At 36.7% G+C, this 20,673-nt stretch overlaps 1 protein-coding gene across 1 annotated transcript in view; it reads left to right on the top strand.

Moving 5' to 3' along the window:
• The window catches only part of rxfp2a (relaxin family peptide receptor 2a), a 35,838-nt gene that overhangs the window by 4,480 nt on the left and 10,685 nt on the right, over positions 1-20,673 (top strand). The window contains exons 2-10 of the mRNA XM_026328259.2: positions 3,755-3,901; positions 9,458-9,541; positions 9,663-9,768; positions 13,117-13,188; positions 14,579-14,650; positions 15,153-15,224; positions 16,747-16,818; positions 18,476-18,550; positions 19,059-19,130. Coding sequence (XP_026184044.1) covers positions 3,755-3,901; positions 9,458-9,541; positions 9,663-9,768; positions 13,117-13,188; positions 14,579-14,650; positions 15,153-15,224; positions 16,747-16,818; positions 18,476-18,550; positions 19,059-19,130 — 772 coding nt within the window. The remainder of the gene's footprint in view (positions 1-3,754; positions 3,902-9,457; positions 9,542-9,662; positions 9,769-13,116; positions 13,189-14,578; positions 14,651-15,152; positions 15,225-16,746; positions 16,819-18,475; positions 18,551-19,058; positions 19,131-20,673) is intronic.

Below are 20,673 nucleotides of genomic sequence, written 5' to 3'. Positions count from 1 at the left end.
ATATAAAAACTGAGTTCGTTCAAGACTTGTTTTTTATTTTGAAGGGACACAATCCTGAGATAAATAGATATGAAAGTGTATTGATTCAGATTGTTTGGGGCAGTCACATCAGAGCTGTGTGGCAAATCAAAGAGAAATTTCCAAAGCTTGAGCAGTGTGAATTATTTGTTAGTGGTCTTACACATTTCGGATGTGGGTAACATTCCACACTGCCCAACGCCACACTGTTTCTTTGTCCTGGACTGACTCAGTGTATTGTCCTGGTGTATCTGTTTATAGGTGGAGCTCTTTTTATTGCTAAGTCTTGCAGTCACATCTCAGGTTAAATCACCACAGATCTAAATGTTGCGCATGTGTTCTGGTCTGGACATGAATGTACTCTGGATGCCATGAGGCTGTGATCACTGTGCCATGACGATCTAGGCAGTAATCAGTTACTCAGTGTGCCTCAAATGTCTAAACAATAAAATAAAAATGACCAAGAGGAAGGAGACAGATTAAAAAAAAGTCACAAGTCACAGATCAAAGCAGAACATGTAGTTTTTTATTCAGATGTTGCAAATTTTCTGAGATCAGCATTGACTAACCAAGAGTTTCAAACAGCATGAATTCTTTGTGTTCGGGGACTGTATGTATATAGTAGTGATGTAATAACATCTGAGTCATATATATCAGAAACAAACAGCATTTTCTACAAGTGATAATTTAACAACAACCAACTTTACGGACCTTAGAGCAGGTTTTAGGCTGCACAACAACAAGGTTTTTAGGCTAATTTTCATTTAGCTATTTTTAGCAACAAGAACTCCAAAACCAATGTTGCTGTATACTACCTGCTCAGCTCCAACAGCAGACAGACACGGATTTCCTCAATCTGGTGAACAAAGTCAAGAATTTAGCAGCTAAGAGTCAGCTATTTCCCCCAGGAATTAGTTGAGATGAGTATATTGCTAAAAGACATTGAATATTGGACCAGAAACAAGCATTTAAGTTAATGACAATGTTACTCCTTAGGTGCTGGATATGTAAAAAAGTGACTGTTTGCTCATCTCAAGATATCAACTTTTAGTGTTGTTTCAGCTGCTCCCTAGTGGCCAAAAAAAGTTTCTGACGTTGTAATGCAGAGGTTTGGCTTTGACACCACCATGTGCTGACAAACGATAATGGATGAAGTTGTTTTTTACCTCCTCATCTCATTGTCAATTCTGTCTGTGAACAACAGAGGCTTTAAAAATGACATAAAGCAATGAGAGCACTCTCAGTTCTCTCACTCACCATAATTAATTTTGCAACTTATTTTGTCTAGTTTAATGGCTCCACTTATCTCCACAGCTTGAATCCTGAGCATCAGCAGCAGAAGGGGGGAGGCTTGGACCCACTTTAATTTTCTTGCTAATTGTTGAGTAAGCATCTTGAAGGCTCCTCCCCAGTAAATATTCTCATCAGTTTCATTGTTAATGAAATGAAACTATAAAGTCCTGCACCTTGTTTTGCAGCCAGATATTGAAAACTTACACAAATCCCATTTACTGATTATAGAATTGTTTTGATAATTAGATAATGATAATTAGATGATAATTATTTCTTTGTTTTGCTATGAGCCATTTGTATTTGAAAATGAGTCCATGTATGCTCAACTCTTGGTTAGCATCCAGCTGACTGTCAATAAGCTGCAGTTTTGCAAGTTTGAGCTTTTGGGCTTATGCTCTGACAGCTCCAGGTGAATTTTAAACCCGCTTTAAAGAACCTCAAAAATCAAAACCACAAAGTGAACATTCCAATCTGGAGAACCCAATTAACCACTTACATCTAGGTCTTGTCCTTTAGATGCACCTCTTATTTTCCTTCCTCAGTTGCTCCTCATTACCAATTAGTGCCTGTGTACATAGAGCAGAGGTTTTAAGTGTTGGTTAACTGTGGGAAAACATGCTGACTCCTTGTGCACAGCTACTTTTTTTTTTTTTTAATAAAGTATGGTCAAATTTTAGTTTGAAACTGTTGTTGTGGGTTCAAAGAGCTGTTTGAGGGTTGCCACTTGGTTTTAAGGTTGAGGTCAGTTATGATGAAGATAAAGGGGTAGGGAGCACATTGTGCCAATAACTGTCCTCATCCAACATTTGTAAGTGTGTGTGTTTCTGGGTGCCCTTTTCTTCAGTCACATTTCTGGATAGTCCTCAGCAATGCTGCAAACTATACTTCACCAAAATCATCAGAAACCTGCTCAAAAAGTTGCTTGATGATGCATTTAAATTTGCATATTAGTAACATTATAATGCAACGACTGCATTTACATATATGTTCATTTTCTTAAGAAATAAAGTCAATCTTTATATCTTAAAGACAAATTAGTGTTATCGTCATGTATTATTGCTTTTCAAACTGCTCATCACATCAGTTTGTGTTGAAATTTACCAATAATCTGTAATTAAAGGTTTTAATATAGGCTGTTGTCTTAAATAGTTAAGTTAAATAAAAACATAGTAGACAGATCAGTGATTGGTTGTTTAAGGATAAATAACTGCTGATTGGTTGAATAAACATGCTAATGTCCTTCCCCACACACTATTATGTTTTCAAATATTAAGCAATTTACTTTTAGTTTGACAGAGTCAAACTCCTCACATGCCCTGTACATGTCCATGCAGCGCTTGGTCTCCTGTCATTTCTGCAGCAAAAATTTATTTTTATTTATTTATTTATTTTTCCAGAAAATGTTTGTGACCTCATTAGAAACAGGTCCAGTCACTGAGGATTCAATATTGTTGGCCAATTACTGGAAAAACAAACAGTATAAGTAAGACCTTCTGTTTTTCTTAGGTGTAATATAGCATGTGCCCCTTACAGATATGAATAGGGTCGTTGTATTAACTGGCAGGCAATAATAATTTTACAAGCCAGAGACACAACAGGCTGCAATAAATGAACTCCCAAAATTATTCTTCATGCCAGCCCCTGACAGACTTGAGTTGTGGACAGAGGTGGTAAATGATTGATGTTAAAGGTTTATGTAAAAATCTTATGGATTCAAAATCACTGTGAGATATGTGAAACACAGCCACACTTATCACAAAATACACTGCGAGGTTAAGTTACAAGTTACATTGAGGTAATCATATCATGTCTGTAAAGAGGGTAAAATGTCAGATAACTTAGGTCCAGATGTTCTGATTCATTTCAAGAAAAAAAGGAGTCACCTTAGTCGAACTTTGGGTGACAGCACAGACGACTGGGATTGGGACCATATCAAAGTTAAGCAACGCATTTGAGAAAAGTAGAGTAGTAGACTATGTAGACTGTGGTTTCAAATATCACTCCCATTTTCATTATACTGATTTATTAGACTTTCAGGAAAAAAAATGTGTAGAGAAACTCAAGTTGGATATTAATTTATGTATTTGATGACATAAGACTATTTCCCAAAACAAAACCTGAGTTAATAAATTGAGAGTGATGTTCACTACTATTGTCATATCATCATAGATAGTAGCTACAGCGTCACAGGGCTCCATGCTGCAGTAGGCCTATTTTTATAGCTGCATTCCACAGAATTGTAATAGTAGTAAAGGCACAGGTATTCAGACAGTTTAATTCATTATTTCCACCTGTGCTTGTGCCACAGAGAAATATCAAAAAATATTTCCTGAAAAAGGTCCATTAGGACAAAAAAAAAAAGTCAATGTCTAAATGTGATAACTTTTGTCATTGAAAATGGTCCATGTGGCCTCACTTTTTTTTTCCTCTGTCTCTTCTTCAGCACTGGTTGTGAGCAGTAGGGTAGAAGTGGAGCCTAGATGCCCCCTTGGACAGTTCCCGTGTGGGAACTTGAGTGAGTGCCTCCCTCAGGCTTTGCAGTGTAATGGACACAAAGACTGTCCTAACGGAGCTGATGAACGCCGCTGTGGTAAGTGTGTGTATAAAAACTCGAACAATCAAGAGTTTAGGGTGACTAAAAATAGTCAAAGATAGTATAGACTGATATTTTACCGAATAATTTGGTAATGATGATGGTGATGGTGTAAAGCTATATTTTGCCTGCTCACAGTGAATATTAGTGAATCTTAGCAAACAAACTTTAAATAATTAAAAAAAAACACACAAATTTACTTTCATTGCACATAAAGGACAAAACATAAATATACTTCATAATTTATAATATAGAGATCATAGAGGCATGTTTGATTTTGTGTCTCCATGCAAGTTAAAGAACAGATCAGTTAGTGTCTTTTAGACAGCACCTCAACAAAAAAAAAGCTCTGCAAAAGTAGAAATTCTCAAGCAAAGTTGCACAGCCAAAATGTTGACAGTTTAAAGTATCTTTACCTCAGACTTTTTCCGACAAGTTGAGTCTCCGCTCAACCACAATGTGGCCTCTGATCGTTCCAGCAAATATTTGACTCGCTGCGAGGTGATCTGCAGGAAAGAAAAAGAACATTAAAAGCTGCGCAATCTCGACAGAGACCGATTATGTCCTTTGTGAATTCACTGCTGAAGATTACAAATGTCCTTGGTGAATTCAAGTTGTTCTCAGATGAGGTCACGCATCCAAAAGATGCTGCATAATTTAAAAAGAAAAGTATATAAAAGAGGATCTGGACCAATAACAGATGCATGGGCACAAACATGACCTAGGACAGTAGTTAAAAAAGTAAAGGTAGTAATTTTGCAAAATTTGGCATCTGCATGGAGGTGTAAATGCTGCTGCTGGAACCAAACCTACATTAAGTTTTGAATTCAGTTGCAACACTGTCAAAAGCAGAACCACAAGTTCAAGGTTATTTACGGTCTCATTCAGAAAGACATAAAAACATATGAGGTCGACTAGTTTCAACTGAGAGCAGCTCATTTTTCTATAAACAATAATACATGCCATACAGTAATTTAATAGATGCTCTAATTGCTTAAAGGTTCTGCAAATACAGTGGTGACTTTATACACTACCAGTCAATAGTTTGGACACAGTCTCATTCAATTCAGTAGTAAAGTGTGTCCAAACTATTGACAGGTCCTGTATGTCAAACCTAGAGAAAAAAAAACACTTTTCAAAAACGCTGGAGAGATTTGACAGTCGCTGCACTTCCCTCCATTCACAGAGGAACAGGCTGCTCATCGGGAGATTAGTGAGCCCTTCACCAGGAGAACTCATAGACTCATAGTATTCTGGCACTTTGTTATAATGACATACCACTGAAGTCATTCTGGTCCAAAAAATGACATCATGCAGCATTGAAGGAATGTACTGCATGTGAAACTGACTTATGAATCATGACACCTTAAATATATTTACATTTAGTCATTTAACAGGCCCTATTATCCAAAGCAATTTACAAAGTATAAAGCTAGAAATCAAACTAAATTAAGGTGCAATGTTTTTGTTTCATGAGTGCAGGATAGGAGAGATTGTTTTCTAGGTGCAGTGGAAGCTGCAGAAGAGTTCTGTCTTCAGGATTTGTTTATTATTGGTAGTGAGGCTGTTTACCATGCTGAGGTGTGTACGTTCTGTCACCATTGTGGGACCACTGAGCTGAAGATCTTTGCTTGTATAGGGTCATTAGGATGCCTTACTCTGGCTGAGATGGATTGTAGGCTTGTAGGACTGTAGATGAAAGTCAGAGCTTCAAGCCTAATGTGGGCAGCCACAGAGCCAGTGCAGAGATATTGTGTGATCAGTGAACCTGAAAAATGAGACGTGCTTGGATCATTTGGATAGGTTTGATTGTACATGCTGTCAGTGCTGTTAGCAGAGCATTTCAGTAGTTAAGACGAGAGGCGAGTGCTTGCATGAGAAGCTGGGTAGCATATTCAGAACGCACAGGAAAGACAGGAAAAAAAGTGTCATATTTTTATTGGCTGAATTTTTATTCTGAATTAGAAATACTAGTTGACAAGGAATTAAGCAGCTGACAAAATACATCACTTTTAATCATTTTGAAATGCCTGTTTAATTTTTGTGTTCGTGAAGCAGAGCAGAAAGTCAGTTTGACATGATCATGCTTTGACAGTGTTACGCAAGAACGTTTGCGTTAACCAGTGAGTTTTCTCCATCAGAACACGATCTCCTCTAACTTCTCAGGATCCCTGGCAATGTAAAGTATGAGCCACTGGAAAAAAACACACACTGAACATCTGTGAACTACGTGAACTAGCGAAGTGAAAGCTGGGTATAAGAACAGGGTAACACTGGCAGCCTGTGCTGCTTAAAAAAAAAAAAGAACTCACAAGGCCCAGGTTAAATATTTTTTAAAAAAGACTTTTTCAGAGAGCTGTTCTGTTTTACGTTAGCATTCAAAACCAAGCTTCTTATCTGCTCATAGCTCTGCTCAATCAATATACATTAGTACACCACAAGTCAACGGGGGGCAGACAAACATATCTTTCATATAAAACGCCAATGCAACTGTTTGAAGCATGTAACAATAAACACTCCAAAATAACATGGGGAGCTTAGTATTCCCGTGTTTGATAAACAGTGTTGTAGATTACTTTTTTTCTAAAACATATGTTGTATGTTCTGATGGGTAAAGGCATATTTTGAATAACAGGCAAATCAAGAAGGAGCAGACGATTTAGTCTCAGTCTGGCGAAGGTTGTGCCTTCTGGCAATAACCAGAGCGCCATTCTGTGCTGTATCACTTCTTCTCTTTCCCCGTCCTTGTCATCAGGCAAGGCTGACTGCCATGCTGTGCAGCATGGCCATATTAACAAGGATGAGAGGGGGAAAAAAAACGCTCATCTAACAATAGGTACCAGGCTGCAGTCCAACATTTTCACAGACGCCTTGTTTCTTTCTTCTTCTTTAATGTGAAGTTTGGCTTGCAGAACATTTCAGTGTTGTCCCTAATATTTGAACATCGTTATCTCTGTGGGGTTTTGTTACACTAGATACAGGATTTTTACAATAACAATACAGTATATTATTACAATTGGGATCCATTATATTTAGCTACTGAAGGGGCAAGGGGAGTGTCTGAACCAGCTCTCACTCTCATTTACTCATCTCAATGTGCACATTTAGTTCTGTTTTTTTCAGTCTGTAAATCCCTCTAATCTTACCAGTTCTAGCCAGCTGCTCTGAAACATAATGGTGAGATATTTGCACAGGTGTCAAACTCCAGTCCTCATGGACCACTGTGCTGCTTGTTTTCCAACTATCCCTGCCCTGCCCCTTGTCGATACCCTGGATCAAGTGTGTTCAGCCAGAAGCTGCAAGGGCAGGGATAGTTGGAAAACAAGCAGGTCAACAGCCGGTTGAGTTTAACACCCCTGGAGGATTGGCACAAATTCTGATGAGCCAACGTTAAACTTCTGAGACAAACCATATAATATGTTTGGTTAGTATCTTTGGCATTTCTTAGGTGCTATTGTATTTGTATTTGTGACTATATATGTTATTATGTCTATTAGGATGACTGACAGTTTGACAGTAACAAGATGACTCACAGAGGGGTGAGAGGTTAAAGTGTGCATGGGTGCCCTCAGTCAGCTGGTTGAGTTGGAGGCAGGAAAAGAGAGAGAAATGTCAAGAGATACAGATAGGCTTGTTAGGTTAGCCTAACAAGTCCAGCTGAAGCTGTGTGTGCTTGTGTCTTTGGTGAGAGCAGGATTTTAAGGCAATTCATCAGGGTCTGAGAATGATTTCACTTGTATGACAACACAACAGGATGCTCAATGGTCAAAACAGTATTTATCATTAGTATTTGCCCTAAGAATGCTGACTTTACACATTTCACAATGTGTTATTCTGTATGATAGTTTCGTAGCTGACATTTATGATTTTTATAACAATGATTTGTGACAACTCTGACAGAGAAATACAGGAATTACAGGAAAAATAGTCCCATATGCAAACAAAAAAAAACCCCTGTCAGTTCTGTTCTTCATCAGTTGTGTCTTCAAAGCCATGATCTGAGCTGTATTCTGTTATAGCCTCTTGTGCTGCACCAGGGAAGCACTGAATGGTAACTGACTATAAACTGATATTGATATGCACACAGAATGTGCTGGCTTCTTCTCAGAGGGAATGTGTTTGTCAGGTCCAGTTGGTTCAGCTTTATGGCAGTGAACCAGAATCTGTGTTTCATTGACCAACACCTACAGCGTATTGGGAGTGTTCTTTTAGAGAACAAAAACAACAACACAAAATCTGATCTCCAGTACCTGTCTTGTAATTATGTATGACACGATCACAGAAAAACACCTTTTAAGTTTTGCAGTAGATACCAAGCACCAACAGCCTTGATACAACTGATCTTAATCTAAAAATCTCTGGAGATAAATTAAAAAAAAATAAAACTATGTTAAAAATCTGAGGAAAACCAGGCTGAAACTTCTAGTAGTCTCCTGCAGTAATTTTTATTCTTAATTCCAACCTTGTGAAAATCATCCAAGGTGCAAAGATATGGCATCCAACAGCACTCACAATGGTCATTGTTTCCTAAGAAGTGAACCACAGCCTCATTTTCAGTGTATTTAAGTCTGACCTTGCAGTTAGGAGAAATATGGAGAAACAGCTCAGATTAATTTACAAGAAATTATCCCTGGATCAGGAAAAGCAAAGGAAATATGGAAGATATTATTTAGGATACACAGTCCTCGTGGGATTCTCCTGAGAGCCAGAATTGTGATGCACATGACATTCAGATGTTACATTGTGTGTTTAGTGCACAAAGCATCTCACAAATACTGAACTACCCCCTGGGAAGTGATGGGGGTTCAATATCCTGCTAAAGGACACTTCAACACATGGATACACATTAGAGGTCCTGGGGATTGATCCTCCCTGATGATGAGTGGCCAGCCTGCTCTCTTTTGGTCCTTCAGTTAAAGAGAATATTTGAAATTATATGTGGAGTTAGAAAAAATATTAAGGAATAACTTGAGGCCCAAACAAACATTTAATTACTGCGAATAGAGCCTTGTAAAGTTGTAAAATATGACTCCAAAGTATGTTTGCCTGAATCTTTAATGTATTAGATGTAGTAATTTTTTGTATGGAAGTTTCACGTGCTTTTCTACTGTTGATCTCTCTACAAAGGCACGATATTTTCACATGTGCAAGAAACAGGAGTGTTATCCAGCTCCTCTCCAGCTGGTCCAGTCTCAGCGAAGCTTGACTCTCAGTCATGCAGATTACAATCACCTGTGTAATGAATGTGTTTTTGTTTTTAAATTGCCTCATCTGGTTTTTAGTTCTTTCAGTCAAATGATGAAAGGAAAAAATCTGGAGCTAATCTAAGAACTTAGGACACATGAGCTGCTTGTCACAATTTTGAGAAACTGATTAAAATCTCATACTGGTGTTAAAAACAAGTATCTTCAGGAGAGAAGATCTTCATGCTGCCTCATTGCTGGTATAGTAACTTTGTCCTAACTTCAGAACACTCTTCCAGTGGAATCAACATTGACAGAACCTGTAGTGTAGAAGTAACGCTTTTTTTTTTTTTTTTTTATGACTTTGCAGGGGACAACATTGGGTGGGCAGACTTGTTTGGTCAAAAACTACAGAATACCCATCCTTTGGATCAGTACTTTCTGAAGGAGTGTTGTAAGTCTCTTTGTGTACAGTATTTCTGTTCATTTGCTTAAATGTGTGATAGTGGAAACATTTGTGTATCTAATATTGAAAACAAAGCTAAAACAAAATAAAGATATGTGTGTGTGTGTAGTATTGCAGGAGTATCCAGAGAGCTGTGATTGCATACGAACAGATGTCGAGTGTGTGGAGGTCAATCTGCAGGACGTTCCTCCTCTCTCTCCAAATGTTACCTGGCTGTAAGTGTCCTCTAAATATAATGTGTATAATATGCAGTTATAAATTGTGTGTGTGTGTGTGTGTGTGTGTGTGTGTGTGTGTGTGTGTGTGTGTGTGTGTGTGTGTGTGTGTGTCTTTGCACTTCTACCTTTGTGATTGTCAGTTTGGGTCTTTGTAGTTCTCATCTTGTCAAGAAACTATTTTAGGTCAGGACTTCAGCTCCAAGGTCAGAATAGACACAGCTGTATTCAGGATCTTGGCTGCTGTTACCTTCATGATGTAATTAGTGACAGACACTGTGAACTACGTGAACTAGTGAACTCACATGAAAACACTTAATCCTGTTAAATCAAAAGCAATGCAATGTGAGATCACCAAGATGCTAAATATAATAGGTTAATAGTATGTGTGTAGTACTGCTGGGCCAAAACCAACAACTGAGTATCCCTACTGGTATTTTTGCAAGTATGCCATGAGTTTTCACTTAAACCTGCCTTCATAATAGCCATAAGCACAACACCAACTGTTCTGCCTACTCATCTTGTGTGTGTTATAAACTGTTGGCCGTATGAATAAAAGCATTAAAACCCTAAATATTGTTAAAAACCTCACTTGAGTGTGACAAAGTTTACCTTGCTTTATACACTGACTGACCAGCTTAATGTATGCACCCGCTGTGGAGACTTGGCTGTCAGCCATATGTAGACTCATTGGCATTCAGGCTTATTACAGAAGCCTAGTGGCAGCTCAAAAAATTAACTGAGTTAGATGTCATTCTCGTTTGAGGCCTAATTGTTTAATTGAATAATTCCCTTCAATTTGCTTTCTCACTAAGAATCCTCACACTATTGCTCTGCTGACTGAGGATTCATAAAAATATGCATTTGCATTACCTGTTGCACTGCTAAATGTTAACTCTCTAACACGAGCTGTTTATTTTCAATGATTTTGTGAACTGTCTGTTCATTCATAACCTGATCATTATGCCTCATTTAGTGAAACCACCTTGTTCTCCTGAATGGCCTAATGCAGTGGAGTGGTCATTTATCAAAATGGTGTTTAACTGCAGCCTTTCATTTCTCGTTCTCTTCCTTTAGTCACTGCTTTCAGTTTGCATCATCCTGTTCTCACTGACTTATTAGTCTGTAGTTTCAAAACACACTAACAAATAAATACTAACAGATTTTCTTTCATAGTCCAGAACTGACCACATCAAATAGATAGCAACTTAATCAAGTTGCAGTATATAAAGGAGTGGACACTGCTGACGACCTTTCCTCGCACCAGTGGGGTTTTAAATTTTAGTATCAATTAAAATATGACTCCAGGTCAACCCCAATTATAAATAACTACCTGTTTTTATAAGAGGGACTGAGTCTTTGTTCTTATTGCAACTACATCATGAAACTACTTTGGCAACATCAGATGCATATTGCACTGCCTATTTAATAACCCAATTTAATAATGCCATTATGACTCTAGCTCCTTTTTCTGTTAGTATTTTCTTAGTTGGTTAGCGATTGAATTAAAATGTCTTTGTTCTTTGCTGTAATTTCTTCTTCCTTATGCTGAATCAGTGCATCCATTTTCTACTTTTGCTCTTTCTTCTTCATGGTCACATTAAGTCCTGACTTCACAGCCTGAGGTCACCATCTTCTCAAGAGCTAATACACACACACACACACACACACACACATACATACATATGCAGGTCAACAAGAAATCAAGAGTTTTTCAAGAGCTAATCAAGAGCTATTAAGAGAGAACAGTTAAGTAGTCTTGAGGCTCTGGAGGGGCTTTGTCAGATCTGACAACCACCACAGGATTATCTCAGTTTAACCTTACAGAGGCACAATTTTAAAAGACAGGCCCAAGAGGTTTGATTCTCTGCTCACTGGAGACTAAAAGGATCTTGGACACTTGCTTCATTGATTTTAATATGTATAAAGTATACAATTGCTTAAGTTCCCTTTTGTATGGCGCACTATAATTTGTGAATTATAGTGATGAAATTAAGAAGCAACATTACTGTTGATTTACAGCCCTGCATCAAGTGCGGTCGTAGGTTTCATTTCCACTCCACTTACATTTTGGACTCAAGTTGTCTGAGTCCTAGACCTTGACATTACATCTCCTTTAAACTAAATATTTAAAAAATCTGCATTAGTAATAAACAAATGCAGGTGTGGTTCTGATCTAAAATCCTATGTTAATAACAAGAGAAAACAGAGAATTTATCGACAGTGACAATCCAAAACGTTCCTCTTTATTTTTATAGTGTTTGAGCTTTTTATGGCTGTGGATAATGACCATTGCGTCATTAGCCTGAGCTCATTCTGACCTTCAGCATCAGTTTGTTCATCACACATCAAATGCACATATGTCTCTGCCTGGGACTTCGTATCTCTTAATTAACTCTATGAAACTGTGCACTATGATTGTAAGCTGCTGTTACATCTTGTTTCTCTTTAAATGAACACAAGAGGGGAATTTTATAACTCTTGGCTCCGAGCTATACATTCTGATTTGTGGAAACTATAAATTTGTCTTTTTAACAATAAAATCTGAGCTCTAAAATTTAAAATAAGCACTAGTACAAATGTGAACTTCAAACTGATTTTCCCATCTGGAAATACAATGACTAATGAGACAATTATGACAATAATCTTGAGCAATTGTGAATCAGTGAAGCTGCATTGGTAATTTTCTCATTCTTCTCCAAGTATCAATGTTGCTTATTTGGAAGATTTGAATTTGTTTAAAGGAAAGAGTCAGATTTCATCATTAATCTGCAGTTTTATGCAAAACACTGTGATTTAGTTCTCAGGTTTGTTTGTTTTTTGAATAATATTTTTATAATCATCCATTTTAAAAAGTTCTTGGAGTGTACTGATCCTCAAGTAAAATTCTGAATATAAATTATACATAATATAATATTGCTGCTTTGTTGTTTGAGCTGCTGGAGATTTATAGCCCTTTTATCCCTGCTGAGAGTAATGAGAGATGTTTTAGATTTAAAAAAAAAAAAATTATGTTATAATGTTCATTAAATTCACTTTGGGTGCTTGTGCGTGTGCGCATCATAAATGCACAAATGTGTGTCCCAGATACACACACACACACACACACACACACACACTGTGCCCACTCTGACAGATGATGCTTCTATTGCAGTGGAGATTTGGCAGCAAGAATACTTTAAAAGCTGTTCCTACTTAGAACAGCAGTGCTGAAGAGTTTTGTGTGACAGTTTATTGCACATAATGCTTCAGACCTTCTCTTACACTTTACTTTTTTAAGTGTATTTGCTTTATGTGAAATTTGTGTTGTGTTTTTATAACATTTGCATTTTGTGGGTTCTGTTATAGGTCATTAAGAAGCAATGAGATTCGAGTGTTGTCAGATTTCGTATTCTCTAAATACTCTGCCCTACAAAGACTGTGAGTATTTTGTGGTTAGGCTGTTTCGAACACTCATTATTCATTAGTATAACTGACTATATATATATATATATGTATATATATTTGTTATATATATACTGAATGGAGGAATTACTGAATTTATATATATATTAAAAAAATAAATATGGGCAAAGGTACAAATATTCATCATAAAGCAGAATAATGTAAGGTGAAACAGTCAATACTGTCTGGCAGGACAGTGTAACACTGTAAAACTCTGTCTGAAATAATTTCACCTTCAGTTATTTCATTTTCTCTGTCATTCCTATAGTCAATTTCCATCAAACTGTGTGTTTGTTCATGTTTTGATGTACTGGCTTGACAAATACTGTAGTTCAATAAAATTATAATCGAAAGGAAATGAACACATATTGAAATTTAACGTACTGCCATATCAGCATATAATGCATTTTTTTAAAATATGCCCTAATTTGTTATCCACATGGTATGATTTAATTAACTCTCTTCAATTAAATATTATGTCATCCTAGTTTGCCTGTCTCTTAATTCCAGTTCTCTGTAGATATTACTGCAACACTGAGTTGTTGACATAATTAATATTGTGGGCATAATGTGATTTTAATATTGCCACAGTAAATCTTTGTCTTGTAAAAAAAATTGTATGTGATCAAATTTTTCTTGTATGACTTATGGCATTTCTCTGCAGATACATCCAAACAAACTGATTAATTGAATTCCACTTAGTACACAAACAGTCCTGCAATCATTCCTCCATTCAGTGCTTTGACAAAATGTTTCAGGGAGTTGTTGATCATCATTTCAGAGGATGTACTTTGTGATGTATTTTGTTCTCCATCCAATTTATAATAATGAGGCTTGACTAGTAGTAGATGATCTTTTAGCCTTCTATATACTATAATGTATTAGAGTACTGTGATATAGTACAGTATTATGAGCATGCAGGTTCTTATGTCTTTAACGTTAAGGCTGGTACATATGGCAGTAATCCACTCCAATGCAGTAATGGGCAAGCTGTCACGCAGAAAATGATAAATAGCTTTTCCTTTTGAGGTTGTAATTAACAGGAATTACACATATTAACAATCATTTTCATTTGCCTTAAAAGTTGATGGAAAGTCACACGTTTTTAAACTTTAGTCACAGAATGAAGATCAAAAATTGCTAATTTTTAGCGCTTTGTGAGCGTCACCGTTAGCATCCGAGCAGCTGATTGTCCCCTGCAGATGGCTGTCCTCTGTGTGCTGATGAGGAAAATATGCTTGTCAAGTCTAAAAAGGCAAAGAAAAGATGCACTGGATGATAGTGCTCTAACAACAGTGTATTAATCACCGTATGTGGAAAAAAATACTTATATGCATGACATTTGAATTTACTTCTCTTTTCCCAGGTTTCTGCAAAACAACAACCTCCAGTTCATATCCAAACATGCCTTCAGTGGCCTGCACAATTTGAAGAGGTTGTAAGTAACCTGCTGATTTCAGTCCCTCCTGAAACAACTATGTGGATAGTATTTTCTACCCTCTTACCTACATTACAAACCTTCATAATAAAAATACTCATTCTAACCATCCAAGAGGATGTAATCAGTTATCTTGTTTTAACTGAGCAAATGTCCAAAACAACCAAATTGGTACATTTGAGAAGCTGAAAAAAGAGAAGGTTCCGCATTTTTTTCACTATTACTGCTTAAATTATAATTGGAACATTTATTTGGTAATCAAAATTTTGCAATTACCAACCAATTTCACTGTAGAATGTACAATGACAATAAAGATCTTTTCTCTTCCATTGTTTCAGCTCTATTGTATGTTGCTTTAAACATAAGGGCCGTGGGCATGCTTTTGTGCACCGTATGGATCTTTGAGAGTCAGAGAAACTAAATTAGAAGCTTTATTTTTACCTACCACCTCTTTGCTTCCACTACCGTTACCACTACCAATTCTGTTTTTTTTTTCCCTCAGGTTTCTCAGTGAGAACTTGATTTCCTCTCTCAGTCCTGGCGTGTTCAGGGATCTCCATCAGTTAGAGTGGCTGTGAGTAACACACACACACGCACTTATGTACACACGTGTGAGGATGTAATTGTGTTGTGCACTCTACTGTGGTAATATACGAATTTAAATGGAAGGACACCGTGTGACTGTTGAACAACGCACATCGTAGCTCTGGCAGTTGTCTGTGTGGGATAGGGCTCTGTTTGCCGTTGTCTGATCTCATTTTTAAAGTTTGAGACATAACTGCCTGTTTTATACATATATGGGTATTTGTTTAGGCATCTGGATATATTTTTTTAAATTTTAATTTGTCCTTCAGGGTCCCTTCTGAAACCAAATCCCCCTGATGTGTTTAAAATTATGTGGGTTGGACATAGGGTGGAAAGCTGGGAATACTGTATTTTTTTTGTGTGTGTGTGTAGTTATAAATTATCATATAGCATCTTATTTTTCCCATGTTTGAGTTAAGAGTACTGTAAAACAATAAATTTGTGTTATAATGAGCAGAAAAACTTACTTAGGAATGGATTATTATTGTGCTCATAGCAGATTTTCAGATCTCTGAGAGATTTCAGTTTTCTACCCGTAAAGTTTCTGATGGGTCTTTCCACCAACTTTAAAGGATGCATCCACATGCACAAACATATACATGTCAACCAGCTGCCAAACAGGAGAGCCAATGGTACATATAAGGAATATCTGAAGTCAGATTTGTCTGATTTTTGTGAGGTGCAGAAAGAAAATAGCAAAACCACTTGTCTACAGTGTGTGAAAGAAATTATTTTAAGTGTACCATACACTTCTGAGTCTATTGTTGCTTTAATTGCAGAAAACATTATTGATAGTAGAAGTATATGTTTAATTCAGTAGGAATGGTGCAGGACTGTAGATCTGCAGGGTCTCTGATGGTAAGGCATGCATATGTGTGTAGTGACAGGAATTATCATAATAGCAAAATAAAACATTTAATATTACATGAATGTATTTTATGATACATAGATAGATAGATAGATAGATAGATAGATAGATAGATAGAATTACTTTGACACATTCACTTTAGTCGATTGGACCTTGTCTCTGTCTCTACCACAAGATTCATTCATACAAGATATGTCAAGGTGCATACAGAGATGTACATACACACACATTCCCTACATAAAATAAACCAGAATATACATCACTCGTGTAGTTATACATCAGATAAACTCTAATCCCATAAACAAAATAAAGTGCAAATGCATTATTAATAGCTAAAGTAAAAATTCTAATGCAATAAATAATCAATTTTAAAATCATATTAAACTTTAAGGAACAAATTGCTAATACATACAAGTATTATTTCTGTCTTGTGGTTTTTGAAGGTAGTGATCTAACCCTTTTTCCTTTAGGCAAAGCCACATAACAGGTTGTTATATAGATGTGAAGTCTTTCATGAATTTGGAAGCTTTTTTTACTAGCTGGCATTCATAAATTTCACTTAATGCAGGGAGTCTAAAACCTATAATTTTATTTATTTATCCTTTTACAATTAAATTAAATTAATTTTATGTGTTTGTGCCAGGATGTTGGATCATAATCCACTAAGGAGCTTGTCCCAGGACACCTTCATTGGGCTCCAGTCTCTTATGTACCTGTGAGTTGAACCATTTTATTCTTCTAAATCTTTCTAATCTCAGATTCTGACATTATTTGACTTATGTCTATTGACAGACCACAAAGTACTTACAAAAGTGTGTACAAAGTATATGATTTTCATCTTGTGAAGTGTGTTGGAACAGTTTTCATTAATCAATTTTCACAGCTCATTTCATGCTCAGTTGTGAAATGACATGGAGATCAAGTGTTTAAGGGACTGAGTCGAGTCTTAAAAATATTAAAAATATCTTGGCAATTTAGTTTTTAATTTTTTAAGCCACTAAGTCCAGTTAAATTTATTTATCGAACACATTTAAAATGAACAGTTGTTGCCAAAAATTCACATAAATTTAAATTACAGTTTAATAAGATAAAGACAGTAAGGCTTAGAGCACTGGATTGTAATTCATATTAGGTAATACAGACGAATAGCTTTTAGTGTCATTTTTGTTCACTCCTCCAGCTTTAGATTTCCTCACATCTGTCTTTGTGTTCAATAGGGAAACTGTGATATTGTTTTGCCAGTCCCTGTTAACGCCCCATCGACTGACATTGTTTGCTTCATTCCTGCCTGTCCACAATTTATCTCTCAGATTGTCTCTTTCTGTGTGTTCTTTCCTTAGCAGGTATCCATTTTTATCAATGTCCTTCTGATGTTTATGCCAGAAGAAAATAGCGCTATAAATGTTCTTGTATACGCCTCCTCAGAGAGTGACTGTTAGAAAGAAGTGACCATATGTGTCTCTTCTGGCTCCTCAATTCCTCTGTCAAATTAAAGGAGACAGCCTTGTCCCTGGCCTCTGCTGTGTTTTTGTCTCCACTGTTGCCCCCCCCCCCAAGAAAATACCAAAGTTTATTTTTAATCTGAAAACTTTGGGAACTGTGATCTGCTGCTAACTATATTCAACTTTTGAAAATATGGGAACATTTTTCTCAGTTTACTTTGGACCACATCAGAGGGGCTTCTTGTGTCACCCCACTATTTACCATTACAGTGCAGAAACTGTGGAATGATTTGCTGCTCACAGTTCTCACAGTGAGTCCTGCAGTTTAATCAGCTATAAAACACACATTTTTAAATTGACTTTTAACAGCTTGATAAACTGAATGATTTCATATCTCCTGAATGACATTAAGTTGTTGTTATTGTTAGATTTATTATTTGGATTTTACTACTACCTTCCTGGCAAACATTTTGTTCGTTTCAGACTTGACAACAGAGAGATAAATAATCACAGTTAGCAATCTGGCACGTCTATTTATTTCTTTAATCCAACAATGTCTCAACAGCAAAGATTTGAATCAGCTACCAAATGGGCATGTTTTATTAATGGGGTTTGCAAAATGTAACAGCATCAGGTCAAGTATTACTTTCTGCATTAAAAGATTTGCTGATTGCCTGCCAAACGTTGGAGATAGAGAAATTAGCAGGAAAAAAATGGAAAACAAAAGTCAAACTGCTTTCTAATTTTGGTTGTTTACAATTGTCAGCTATTTCTTTCTTTTTTTAAAAAGTCGCCAGTCTTTTGTTTCCAGCTTGTTAAGGAAAATGCAACAGTGCATCCCGTCTGCCCTGTCATGGTGGGAACTCCTGCTGTGCACACCTCAATCAGTCTCTCTTGTTGCAATACAAAATGTTTCTTTCCCCTTGTCAGATCGATGGTGGACACCTCACTGCAACAGCTTCCCCACCCGAGCTTCTGCCAACACATGCCTGCCTTGGACTGGCTGTGAGTGCTGTGTTCTTGTCCATGTGTGTATTTGCAGGTGTACAGTGCATAAGTGGGATTCAGGGCAAGTTCATGCTTCTGTTCAAGCTCTGTTTCTGCTTGAGTGCGTACATGAAAAACACAACATGAGGACAGGGAGTTGCGTAGTTGAAGATGTGAGGACTGGATGAGTGGTCCAGATGACTACATGAGAGGTGAAGTGTCCTCACCTGATGTCGCTGTGGTCGGTCAGATCGACCAGCTATTTTTGGTCACCAAGTGCAGACTGGAGAGCACTGGTCAGATGAATCTGACCCTAATAATCATGCTCTGTGTAGCTTTTATCTCTCTGAGAGCAGTGTGCTGCTACTAACATCTACTATTTAAATTCCAATGCAAAATATATTCAGCACTATAAAGAATCAACTCAGTAGAATCAGATGTTCCTTTAGACAAAATATAATGAAATCACACAGCACTATACATATGTTTTTGTGTCTAAGCATAATCATCTTTTTTCTGCTTTCAGGGATCTTGAGGGGAACCAGATTCAAACTCTCAACTACTCTATCTTGAAGACCTGCAGCAAGCTTGAGGTTCTGTGAGTATTTCACTGTCCTGATTTGATTAAAACCACAATGCTTGTAACAGAAGTTAATAGTTAAGTTAAGGGAGCTAAACTACTTAATTAATCTGTGAGAATTAAGTGTTTTTTTTTATTAGCTGGGATGAAGTACATGTGTATGTGTAGTCATATCAACTTCCTCTCTCCTCTAAATGTGTTTAGTTTAAAACATGATTGTGTCATTATTAATATGATTTTATCTTTACAAAACAAAACATTTTCACCCTCTAGTTTAGATTCATCCCTATTCAGGACAATCATTTTTTAATACTGCATTTTTGAACAGTGATTAAAGTTAATTCTTTTCGCCGAACATCTGGTAGTATTATTAACATTTCCACAAAGGTTTACAATACATTTTAACCTTGCTTTGATTTGGTATGAATTTTTATTTCTCATAGATAGGCTATTTGGGATTATTGTATCTCTAGGGCCATGGATAAATACACAGTTGGAGCCAGACTAATTTAAATTTAATATCTTTAGTGTAAGTGAATAGAATTTGCTCAATTACCCTGTGTACCAAACCTCAGAAGCCTGTGTTTGCTCAGCCTCTGTGGTGCATAAACATAATCTGGTCTTTGCATGTTTTCTCCTGCTTTTTTAAAATCTTTACCGGTATTGTATAATTATTATAGTTATTGTAAGATAAGTTACATTACATCATCATGCACTTTGGTCAGCTTAAAACTGATGTGCATTATCAGCTAAATTAATAGAGAAACTTTCAATTGTCAAGAAGTGAATCCTTTAAAATTATGTTTTCTCCATTTTCATTTCCACTTTCCCCATCGTTGCTCTCCCTCTGTCTCACAAACTCAACTACCTCATTTCATTAATGTACATAAACAACAACAAATGCTTGGCAGTTCACCCTGTTCTATGATGGTACAGGGTGTGCTTCCATCACATTGAAATGGCTACACTTCTGGGAAATAGGTCAAACAAGGACAGAAATCGCTGCATATTTTATAAATGTGGTGATGGCCAATAACTGCAGGCACAGAAGAGACTGGGAAACCATTTGGCACCAATCAATCATAGTATTTGTTCACATGCTAGCACTTTTCAAAAACAGGTAAAAAAAAAAATTTGATTTGCAAAAACAGAGGGAAACTCACAATTCGGTCTAGAAATCAGAACAACTCTCCCCAGTTCAGCATTTACATGGAGTTTGGTTTAAAAGTAGTATAGTGCTGTGGTTGTGAGTATATAAAGTATTTAAATGGTTATTAATATGTACACAAGCTAAAATAGACAAAACACTGGAGTGAGGTTGTGTTTTTGAGAGTGACACTACATTAATAAACCTGGTGTTACAAGCCTGAGGTGATGAGCCAGTATGCCCAAACTATTTTGGTGGAGTTGAAGTAATTATGAGGATCAGAAGGAGTTAAGATGAGATGCACTGTTAGACAGGAATACAGTCAAATTTAAGGGCAGACAGGTAGCATGGATTGGTGTACTGGCATCAGCAATTTGCAGTACAGCTACAGACTGGAGATATTTTCCTCCCAAA

Source organism: Mastacembelus armatus, chromosome 14, assembly GCF_900324485.2.
Source record: "Mastacembelus armatus chromosome 14, fMasArm1.2, whole genome shotgun sequence".
Classification (NCBI taxonomy): Eukaryota; Metazoa; Chordata; class Actinopteri; order Synbranchiformes; family Mastacembelidae; genus Mastacembelus; species Mastacembelus armatus.
Note: the sequence above shows the minus strand (reverse complement) of the source record. Positions and strands in the feature narration are given on the sequence as shown.